At 35.9% G+C, this 12,019-nt stretch overlaps 1 protein-coding gene across 1 annotated transcript; it reads right to left on the bottom strand.

Annotated features, from left to right (window-relative positions):
• Window positions 1-496: 496 nt before the first annotated feature.
• Window positions 497-5,106, bottom strand: sync (syncoilin, intermediate filament protein). The gene is made up of 4 exons (XM_062990738.1): window positions 4,372-5,106; window positions 2,610-3,032; window positions 2,363-2,491; window positions 497-883 (listed from the first exon to the last, which is right to left on the bottom strand). The coding sequence occupies exons 1-4, from the start codon at window positions 5,104-5,106 to the stop codon at window positions 830-832; spliced, it is 1,341 nt and encodes a 446-aa protein (XP_062846808.1). The 3' UTR covers window positions 497-829.
• Between the last annotated feature and the right edge of the window lie 6,913 nt (window positions 5,107-12,019).

The raw sequence follows: 12,019 nt of genomic DNA, 5'->3' as shown, positions 1-12,019 counted from the left end.
TTCATATGTTTATCAGAAATACCCAGATCAATACATACTCTATACAACTGTGGCTTGGCAATCTACTCTATATTGGCAGTATGCGAACACCTCTTCTAAGGGTTAGGTTCAAGGTATTTTAGCCTCATGCTACCTGCTAACATGAATAAAACAGTGATGTGGCGGAACCCACAACTTTAATCACAACTTACTATTATTGCTTAAAGTTCTCACTACTAAACTTACTGACTTTCCATGGGTCATAAACTTAGCCAAAATAATCACACTGTCTGGCTATTTGACTCACACCCTGCTCAAAATAAAGTACTGAAATAATTCATGTTTTTGGATTCAGGCAGTCTTAAAATAAAGACCTTCATTTATCTTGCTTATCTTAACCTGTCCAGCATGTTATAAGAGCTCTGCCATAGTGCCCTAATATGTCCTTGTTCTTCGCTCCTAAACTCGCCTTATGGTTATAAAGACAAGTCACTAACACTCAGGCTTGTGTGTATAAAACTTTATTTTGTCCACTCTGACTCACTCTGTTAACACTGCAGGTACATCTAAAACATTGGAGACATTAAAGTGGGCAGATAAAAATCTGGCCAGTTTCTGTCACACATTCTTCAATGATAGAACACTGCAGAGGTTGAGTGCTGCTGGTGGATGTCATGTTGCCCACTGCCTGTTTTGGAATATTTGTAAAGTGCACACACATGCATGTTTATACTGTTGATGTGACAGTTTAATTCGGTAATATTTACACAAGAATAAAGCAAGCCAACCGTACTGCATAGTTCAGAAACACCTCAAAACAACATGACTGGTAGTGAGGAGCTGTCATTGTTCAAGGTTTCTCTTCCATCAGAGGAATTTCCTGTGAGTGCTGTCCCTCTATGCTCTCCCTATATGCAAAGAACAGCATTAGGTTAATGTATAAGAAATATCAAACAAATCCTCTTGTAATACCTTTTACATTTAATGACATAACATTTTATGCATTTTGGGTGAAAAAAATTAACATGCTATATATGACATTATTTTAGACATAAAATAATAGTAATATAAAACATGTTGGCATGATATACTGTTGCACCCCACCCTACACCTTAAAAAGGCATTATGGTAATGATGACAGACATTGAGGGATTTCAATCTGCAGACATATTCCAGGACTGCTTTATTAAACAAGCTTTAGGGTGACATGGTGGTTCAGTGGGTAGCACTGTCGCCTCACAGCAAGAAAGTCCTGGGTTCGATCCCCGGGTGGGGTGGTCCGAGTCCTTTCTGTGTGGAGTTTGCATGTTCTCCCTGTGTCTGAGTGGGTTTTTTTCTGGGAGCTCCAGTTTCCTCCCACAGTCCAAAGACATGCAAGTGAGGTAAATTGGAGATACAAAATTGTCCATGACTGTGTTTGACATTAAAAGACTTAAACTGATTAATCTTGTGTAACGAGTAACTACCTGTCATGTCATGAATGTAACCAAAGTGTGTCAAACATGATGTTTAAATCCTAATAAATCAATCAATAAGCAAGCTTTGGTTGAATTGTTAGTGTGCTTGGGATCATTGTCTTGCTAGAAGTACAATTATCACCAAGGTTCAATTTCAGCACAGTTATAAATCCTTAATATTTGTGATTGCAACTGTATATGAAAGTGTCAAATATGGCAGGAAGTATTTCAATCATCAAAAAATGTCTGTAAACTGACATTTCCCCAAATGCCACGCAGCACAACGTCTACCAAATTACTTTTGGTAAAGTGGGTACAGTATTGCAAATGCCAAATGACCTTTATGGTTTAGTAATGTCATGTTTAAGCTGATATAGTGTTCTATATTTTATGGTATAACTCCAGAAAAGCGTGTGTATGCAGTACATAAAATCACATAGCATTTAAAAAACAAATTAGATTAGATGCAGCTGTCTAATATGCCAGCCCCCCCTTTGCCGAGACTCTACTCTCGAGTTTCTGCGGTGGTACTACTGAAATAGCTAGGTGGCCAATAGACAACTGATCTAAATGAAACAAAGCAAAATGGGTATCACATTTTTGCCAGTTTAACAGCAACTGTCTTGGGGAAGACAAGAAAGAGAAGAGTGGTCCTCTATATGCGTGTTGGAGGGGCAGGTATCATGCAGTAAAGTAAATTTAAATAAGGTACAATTAGGAGATGATGATTTATTCTTAGAGGCTGAACAGAAATCAGTAGAGGTTGAACCATCTGCTGTGATAAACTTGATGATAATGTTTAAAAATATATTAGAAATACAACGTTATTTTTAAATGCCTACTTTTGTTAAACTAATTTTGAAATTACTAAGAAACTATTTTTTTGCAACTTGCAAATGGAATAAATGATCAGATAGTGGTAACACTTGCCTATATAAGAATAGCTGCTTGGCCAGGCTGTTTTTCAATTCCTCTGTCTCCTTGATCTTTTTTATCTGTAGCTGAAGCTCAGTTTTCAGTTCTCGACTGCTCTCCTCAAGACGATTTATTGTTTTCTGTCAAAAGTAAAACAAATTAATTCAGAACGCTATATATTTTGTAAAACATAAGCTGAATGAATTCTGAACTCTGAATTTCGACTTGCTTATAATGTGTGTAGTTTCAATTACGTACACGATATTGCTCTACGTTTTCCTTTCTTTGTCTTTCCATCAAACAAATGCGCTCCTCCAGTCGTGCCTTCTCGAGTGCAAGCTTTTGCTCTTCGTCTCTCAGGGGCTCAAGCTTGGTTTTCAGTTCCTGGCACTGCTCTCTGTATTTACTTAAAGCTTCAGCACTGCTTTGTTGTCTCTTGAGTAAGGCTACCAGTCGGGGCTCATACCACTCCTCCAGGGCTTTGATTTCACCCTGGAGATACTGTTGAAGATCCTGGGATGCTCGTCGGCTCTGGGACAGGTACGAGTGTGTCTTGTCTTTGCTGGATTCCTGAGTAATGTGGTCCTTCTGATCATTCAGGGCCTGTAGTTGACTTTGGTGTTCAGAACGAAGCTTGGTGATTACTTCAGTCAGGTCCACAACATGGGCCTTAATCTCCTCCTGATTAAAGAGGTTTGTATTAGACATCATTGTCATATGATTTTGAAAGAACACTTTATATTTTTAACATTTTAGTCAATACTTATTTAATGTGCCAATACCTATTGTTGCAAAAAGATTGAGAATCCATTAATGCAACCTGGCACCCCTTGAACGCCTCCTCCCCTTAAACTTTTGTTTTTACCTCTTTTTGGAGGGGTCCAATAAACATATATTACTTATACAGTGATCAGCCATAACATTAAAACCCCCTCCTTGTTTCTACACTCACTGTCCATTTCATCAGCTCCACTTACCATATAGAAGCACTTTGTAGTTCTACAATTACTGACTGTAGTCCATCTGTTTCTCTACATACCTTTTTAGCCTGCTTTCACCCTGTTCTTCAATGGTCAGGACCCCCACAAGACCACTACAGAGCAGGTATTATTTAGGTGGTGGATCATTCTCAGCACTGCAGTGACACTGACATGGTGGTGGTGTGTTAGTGTGTGTTGTGCTGGTATAAGTGGATCAGACACAGCAGCGCTGCTGGAGTTTTTAAATACTGTGTCCACTCACTGTCCACTCTATTAGACACTCCTACCTAGTTGGTCCACCTTGTAGATATAAAGTCAGTCCAGCAGTGACAGTGAGGTGTTTAAAAACTCCATCAGCATTGCTGTGTCTTATCCACTCATACCAGCACAACACACACTAACACACCACCACTATGTCATTGTCACCACAGTGCTGAGAATGATCCACCACCCAAATAATACCTGCTCTGTAGTGGTACTGGGAGAGTCCTGACCATTGAAGAACAGCATGAAAGGGGGATAACAAAGCATGCAGAGAAACAGATGGAATACAGTCAGTAATTGTGGAACTGCAAAGTGCTTCTATATAGTTATATAAGTTGAGCTGATAAAATGGACAGTGAGTGTAGAAACAAGGAGGTGGTTTTAATGTTATGGCTGATCGGTGTATACAGTATATATATATGTATATATTGGTTGATAACATACTTCTATATAGAAGGAATGTTCACTAAAATTGGTTCTTGGGGTATGATTCACTTGAACAAAACAGTTTAGTATTTTGAGAAAATCAGATTTTAAATTTGCTTTTCAAAAGGGCAACCCATACATCCAATTTCATATCCATAACCGCAACACCTTGCTCCAACTAGATTTTAGAGAAGTTGGTTCACATGCCTTTTCATGCATGTAATGTTGATATTGTGATCATCAACTTTTTATGAGTAATTCATGCTGAAATCCTGGTATATATGGTATGACAGGCATAGCTGAATAAAGGCAGATGTCAAAATGCCTACCACATATATTGTTCAAAGTACCTGTTCTTGGTTTAGCTGCTCCACCTCTTTTTGCTGTATATCCAGTGCCATTTGGCTCTGTGCACAGTCTCTAGCAGCAGCAAACAAACGTCTCTTAAACAGTAGCGTCTCAGCATGCAAATTCTGCTTCTGAAGCCTGGACTGGATGAGGAGCTTCTGGGCCTCTCCCAGTTTACCCCTCAACACCTGAACCTCCTCTTCCATTGGCTTCTCCAGCTCCAGAAGCTCCTGTACTAACTCCTCTCTTCTTCGTTCTAGACGGCTTACCTCCTCAATGCAGAACTCAAAGGTTTTCCCAATCTCTTTTATCTCCATGGTTGGACATAGCTGTGGGGCTTCGACCATATAGTCATCAGACTTATCTACTGCCATGAATTCTGCTGTCTCTGCAATACAGCTTCCATACTTGCTGGTGTCTTGAAAGGCACTTTCTTTCAAAATATCCTCACTGTCTGTGAAGAAAGCTGGTGTAGACTGGGTCTCATGGGTGGCTTCAAAGTCATCTAGCTGTGTTAGCATCTGCCTCATAAGTCCACTGAATTCAGCATGCAATGCATCCTTACATTTCTGTGAATAGGTTATTGAATTTTCAGGATGAGTAAGGGCAGCCTCAATCTCCTCCATGCAATCTTCAAAAAAGTCTTCATCATCTTCCTCAGTTAATAAGGGATTGTGTTTTGCCTTTGATGCCAACAAGGATCCACAGGCTTCCTCAAAGTTATCTTCAGCAGACATTTTCAGCTAATCACCTATGGATTTTAATTACAGGATTAGTAGAACCAAATGTTTTATGCTCAGTTAATTTTTACACATGATTGTAGCATATACATTTAGAACATGCAGTGCTTTCAGAAGCCTTGCACATTTTATGAGTGATGCATTTTCCCTGTAGACTTAAACTTGGACTTATATTGACTTATATATATTGACTTATATTGGACAGTTAATTATGGACTAGTGAGTTACACTGTAACCTTGTTACCCAAAACTACTTGATTCTCAGTGATGAGATATTCATGGGTCTACAGACTAAAGCCCATTTTACACTACTACACCAAAATACAAATGACAGCAACTTCCATGTCCCTGAAAGGTCAGTTACAGCCCACAACATACTATACCTTCTTGCAAAGATTTGGTTCTCTCAATTGATGGTTGCTCAAAAAACATTTTTTAGTTCCTTATGGTTCCATACAGCGCTTTATCCATGTTTCTTTGTAGAACCTCACAGTGGATCCATAACTTGTTCATACTAATAAAATACCCCATATCACTCTTTAATCAGGCTTAACAGCTGAATGTCTGACTTTAAAAGCATATTTTTAACATTTGTTGCTTGTTAATCAAGGATTTTTAAAATCACCTGGAACTTAAACCCAAGAATGTGGGTTTAAGCTCCATTATAAATATTACTGAACTTTGAAATATTAAAGTTCAAATCTTTATCAACTGTGCACTACATTTGTGAATTATTAGGTATGACTAAATATATTCACGATATACCCAAAATTCATTTTAGTTTAATTAAATTATTATTTGTCTGTTTGTTTGTTTTTATACTTCAACATAACTGACTGTATTTAAACGTTTGCTAATTGTGTTAGCTACTACATACATCATTTAGCAAACTTTAATTTTAAAAGTAAGCTCTAATATTTCTATTTCTTTATTATTCAATTAAACCACTGGCTCACTTATTGTATTTTTTAACTGCTAGCACTGTGAAAACTACTATGTTATATACAGTACTTGCCTTTCAAAATGAAACAATCCAGTATAAAAAGGCTTTTTAATATAATTTTTTTCATACCATAAACAAATCTTACACATAAGGAAGTTGTTTTCTACAGCTGTTTTAGAAGCAAATGTAATTAGAAGTTTTTAAGAACATGTTTATATACCTAGTAATTGTTAAACTTGACTTGGCACAGTGTCACAATCATGCTACAAGTGTTTTAGGGGCATTGTTAAAACATTTTTAAAATATTTGACTTTAAGAATAATAGAGTAATGAATAGAGTAATGAATAGAGTAAAGTTGTAATAAAGCCCTAAAATGCTGTCTTACGATCATTACAGATGTCTCATGTAGCATTATTTAATAGAAATCTTATTTATACAAACAGCTGGCATCCAATATTGCTGTTGTTTTAAAACACATTAGTTATGTATAATCATTCACACAGAAATTGTAGTAGGTCTCATCATGGGAAATTGGGGTCACTATGGCCATTTGATATTGGGATGCATTTATACATAACACTACTTGATAAATAGCCATTACCAAGTTTGTATGTGTGAGTTCTAATTCTAAATCCACAAACTTTATATATGACTTTGCAGTAAGTGACAGGCATACAACATTCAGTTTTTAACTAGCTAGTATTATTATAGACTTACCCTTTTTTGACTAGTAAGTATTATTATAGACTTACCCTTTTTTGACTAGTTAGTATTATTATAGACTTACCCTTTTTTGACTAGTTAGTATTATTATAGACTTACCCTTTTTTGACTAGTAAGTATTATTATAGACTTACCCTTTTTTGACTAGTTAGTATTATTATAGACTTACCCTTTTTTGACTAGCTAGTATTATTATAGACTTACCCTTTTTTGACTAGCTAGTATTATTATAGACTTACCCTTTTTTGACTAGTAAGTATTATTATAGACTTAACCTTTTTTGACTAGTTAGTATTATTATAGACTTACCCTTTTTTGACTAGTAAGTATTATTATAGACTTACCCTTTTTTGACTAGTTAGTATTATTATAGACTTACCCTTTTTTGACTAGCTAGTATTATTATAGACTTACCCTTTTTTGACTAGTAAGTATTATTATAGACTTACCCTTTTTTGACTAGTAAGTATTATTATAGACTTACCCTTTTTTGACTAGTAAGTATTATTATAGACTTACCCTTTTTTGACTAGTTAGTATTATTATAGACTTACCCTTTTTTGACTAGCTAGTATTATTATAGACTTAACCTTTTTTGACTAGTAAGTATTATTATAGACTTACCCTTTTTTGACTAGTTAGTATTATTATAGACTTACCCTTTTTTGACTAGCTAGTATTATTATAGACTTACCCTTTTTTGACTAGTTAGTATTATTATAGACTTACCCTTTTTTGACTAGCTAGTATTATTATAGACTTACCCTTTTTTGACTAGCTAGTATTATTATAGACTTACCCTTTTTTGACTAGTAAGTATTATTATAGACTCACCCTTTTTTGACTAGTTAGTATTATTATAGACTTACCCTTTTTTGACTAGTTAGTATTATTTTAGACTTACCCTTTTTTGATTAGCTAGTATTATTATAGACTTACCCTTTTTTGACTAGTTAGTATTATTATAGACATACCCTTTTTTGACTAGTTAGTATTATTATAGACATACCCTTTTTTGACTAGTTAGTATTATTATAGACTTACCCTTTTTTGACTAGTTAGTATTATTATAGACTTACCCTTTTTTGACTAGTAAGTATTATTATAGACTTACCCTTTTTTGACTAGTAAGTATTATTATAGACTTACCCTTTTTTGACTAGTAAGTATTATTATAGACTTACCCTTTTTTGACTAGTTAGTATTATTATAGACTTACCCTTTTTTGATTAGCTAGTATTATTATAGACTTACCCTTTTTTGATTAGCTAGTATTATTATAGACTTACCCTTTTTTGACTAGTTAGTATTATTATAGACTTACCCTTTTTTGACTAGTTAGTATCATTATAGACTTACCCTTTTTTGACTAGTTAGTATCATTATAGACTTACCCTTTTTGCTTTGGTCCCAGTAATGAAAAAGTAATGTGGAACAGTGTTACTGTTTTAATAAGCAGTTTTAATAACCACTACTTTGTGGGTGAGTTGAACATTGTAGATTGTGGGACACAGAGATTGTGGTGAGGTTTAGGGTAGGCAGGAGTGGGGGGGACTGGCAATTACCAACAGCTGTAGAAGCTTAATAAAGAGATGATTCTAGTTTAGTTGCAATATCTTTCTCAAACTAATACATCATGTTTCACCATCTAGCAGACAGACACATTTGGGTTTGCTGGATGCCAGAAGAATGTTTGCTTCTGGATTGTACTGTGCTACATGTTCATTTTGAAGTGCAATAAGCTATGACTTTTTTGTGGGGATAATTTAAATGACGCAGCATGAAATGACATTTATAAAATGTGTTTTCCAGTTTGTTGCATTAGTTTGTGAAAAGCTATTTCTGTTTTAGCACACATTGTGACAACATTTACTGGCAACATTTATGATTGGTTGAATTCATCAATCTTTTTGAGATTTATGAGCATACAAAGTAACCAAAGCACACAATTCTTGGGCCACTGATTACTTACCTTCCTAAATCTTAGCTGCTTCCACCCAGAGTCATTGCCATAACATCGGCAAGCTGTGACTTAAACACTTAATTCAGTGCTAATGCACAAAGCTAATTAAACAGATACTTTTTAATGATTTACTGTTATTGTTAAAATGTCATATTACTGATTAGGATGCACTGAATGGTTTGAGACAACATGACCTGGTAAACGGGGTCAGTAGTTACAATAGCAGGCTCGGTGGGACCTCAGAAAGAGCAGCTGCTTTCCATGGGCACAGGCAAGGCACATTCCACCAGTGCCATGCTTACACAAAGCCCACCATAAACAGGTGCTAATGCTGAATCTGATATCACCGTTGGTCTGTTTCTTTTTACCTAGATTTTATTTTTATTTAAACAACTGTGTTCTGAACTTTAACTGGGTAAATGACACTTTCAGAGCTGTTCAAACCAACCTTATAAGGCAAATCCCATGATAATTGTTATATGGTACAGAATTACAGACAAAGTGAGGTACTGTAATCCAAAAGCACATTTTCTAACATCGTATGCTAAAAAGTAAAGTACTCACCAAGTTTATAATGCTTCTTTTTCCCAGTCTTAAATTAACATCTTTCTTGTATAAAACACTGAGAAAAGTATAAACTGAGGTAGAGACAGTCTGGCTTCTGTCTTCCAGCTCCAGCAGACTGTGCCGAGTCACCAGGGCAACTATGAGTCTGTTTACATTCATGACTAAATAGTAGGAGGGACGAAATATGAGTTAAACATAGAGGCCAATTTAAGCTGGGCATGTCCAGTGAAGTCCACTGGGGGTCTACCCGCTGGCACAAGTCGATGAGGCTCTATAAGGAATGTTATTGTAGGAATCTGTTATGCACAATGAAGCAAAACCACTACATGGCCAAGCTTTATTAGCGTAGTTTGGTTTAGCTTTTTCAGTCCATGCATTGCATAAATCTTGCATTACACTATGTCTGTGCCGATGTGGCACAGACATCGAGCACCACCTTTCTAACAGGTCTGAGATCAGACTGTGAACCACAGCTCAGCCATGAAACAGTAAGGCAGATACATAAACCCACAAAGTGTTGCAATGTAAATTTTGTGACACTAATAACAACACTCACTCAGTACTGCTTCTGAATGAAACATCAAACTGTTTTTGGGAGCCAATTTATTGATTGAGTTTCCATTGCCGAGCAGCTGCACAGAAACTTAATATACATGCACAATGTCAAGCGTAATGAAAGCACAGCACAGTCGGACTCTGTGTTATAATCAAATATTCTCCAGACTAATGAAGACCAAATGACAATTTTCTGTCTAGAATAAGGACATATAGCAAAAAACATGCTTTGCCTTTGGTGACTCTCTTGACTTTTGAACAATTTCTAGTAACACACATTCAGTGACCCACATTACAGCAAAGCCATAAAGTCTGGCTAGCATCAAGCACATGAGTATTGGAAATCCAGCAGCACCAAACAGTGAATATAAAGTCATAGGACCCATGAAGATCAAATTAATATTTTACAGTTTGTATCTTTGTTTGTTTGGATTTTAACGTCATGTTTTACACTTTGGTTACATTTATGACAAAAACAATAGTTATTTGTTACACAAGATTCATCAGTTCACTAGGTTATATCAAACACTGTCATGGACTGTTTTGTAGCTCCAGTTCACCTCAGTTGCATGTCTTTGGACTGTGGGAGGAAACCAGAGCTCCTGGAGGAAACCCACACAGACACGGGGAGAACATGCAAACTCCACACAGAAAGGACCTATACCTAATCTAAATTAATAAATGGCTAAAAGGAAAATGACTAAAAAAAGAAAACCTTTAACCATTCTGAAGAAGATAGAACAAGTAGTCTGATCATCAAAAAATATATAAAAGGTGCAGGGCTTCACCTTGTGCTTAAATTCCTCGTTACAGATTGGGAGATTCCTTAATATAAAGAGGTATTTTAGTCTAATGAAACTAAGCTAGAATGTTTTGCTTTTATTTATTTTATTTTATTTTCAGGTAACATTATTCCCACTGTAAATTATATTGGTGGTAGCAGCAGAAGGACATTCAATCATGCTGACCCAAAGTTCCATGTCAAAGCAACACTGAAATGAAGAAAAACTGTTGGTATCAAAGAGGACTTTGTTTTATTGGCAGTATATCCAACTGTGTGTGCCAAGCTGCTTAAATGTTGGCTTAAGTTTAGTGACAGATCATTTTAATTTGGTTTATTAAAAAAAACTTGGATGTCGTCTTAAACACATGTTAAACCTAGAAAAAACCACCAGGTGGTAGTGTTTTACTAGTGAATTGTTTTTATTTATTTATTATTATTTTTTTATACCAAGTCGTATGTTATGAACCCCGGTTTAGGATCAGATAACAAAATCCAGAATCAGAACAAGACCAATTGCAGCTACTAAATTTGCCCTAAGTGTATGTGTGGGTTGGTTTCTGCCCTGTGATGGACTGGCGACGTGTCCAGAGTGTGTTTCCTGCCTTTCGCCCAATGACTCGTACACACTGCAACCCTAACAAGGATAAAGTGGTTAAAAAAAAGACAAGAAATTAATGATCTGTGCCATATTTATGAACTTGTCTTCTGCTGTCATCAAGATCTTCTGCATTAAGACTTAAGAAATATGTAGAACACCGACAGAACAAAGAGACCACTGATACTTCTCTGGAACAACTAAAAGTATGCAGTGATTAGTTGCTTTCGTTACTTTTTATCACCACATTCCGAATGTGAAACTAATATGAGACTATGTAGAGACCACAAAAATCCCAGTCCTTTACATTTCATGTAGATTCAGTCAGAGTTTGCAATTCACTTAAGGAATGCAGGTTTGAAAAAGCTCATAACAAATCTCTTGGTGGTCCCACATCGTTTGTAAATGGGTTCACAGCTGAGTAACTTTTCTACTTTTACTATAATTCTCTAAACATTTACATCAGTCTGTCTGAACCTGTAAGAACCCCCTGCCCTTCCTCCTTTTGTCTATCATCAGGGTAATACAATTTTCTGGAATGCAGCAGCAATGCAACTGTATAATAAGGCTTTGTTGAGTGATAGTTTAACTAATTTAACATGATCAAGTCAGCTCTGACTGAACCACTGAAAATTCAGCACATTCATTAAATTACTGAATTTTATTAAACCTAGAACAATGATTAAAAAGAAGCTGCCCTTAAAGAACATATATACTATAACTACTACTATATACAACACAAAATTTAAGCAAAGGTACCTCTGGAAAAATATGACAGC

Source organism: Trichomycterus rosablanca, chromosome 2, assembly GCF_030014385.1.
Source record: "Trichomycterus rosablanca isolate fTriRos1 chromosome 2, fTriRos1.hap1, whole genome shotgun sequence".
In the NCBI taxonomy this organism is placed as follows: domain Eukaryota; kingdom Metazoa; phylum Chordata; class Actinopteri; order Siluriformes; family Trichomycteridae; genus Trichomycterus; species Trichomycterus rosablanca.
The sequence above is the reverse complement of the archived record's forward strand: the minus strand, read 5'-3'. Positions and strand labels throughout refer to the sequence as shown.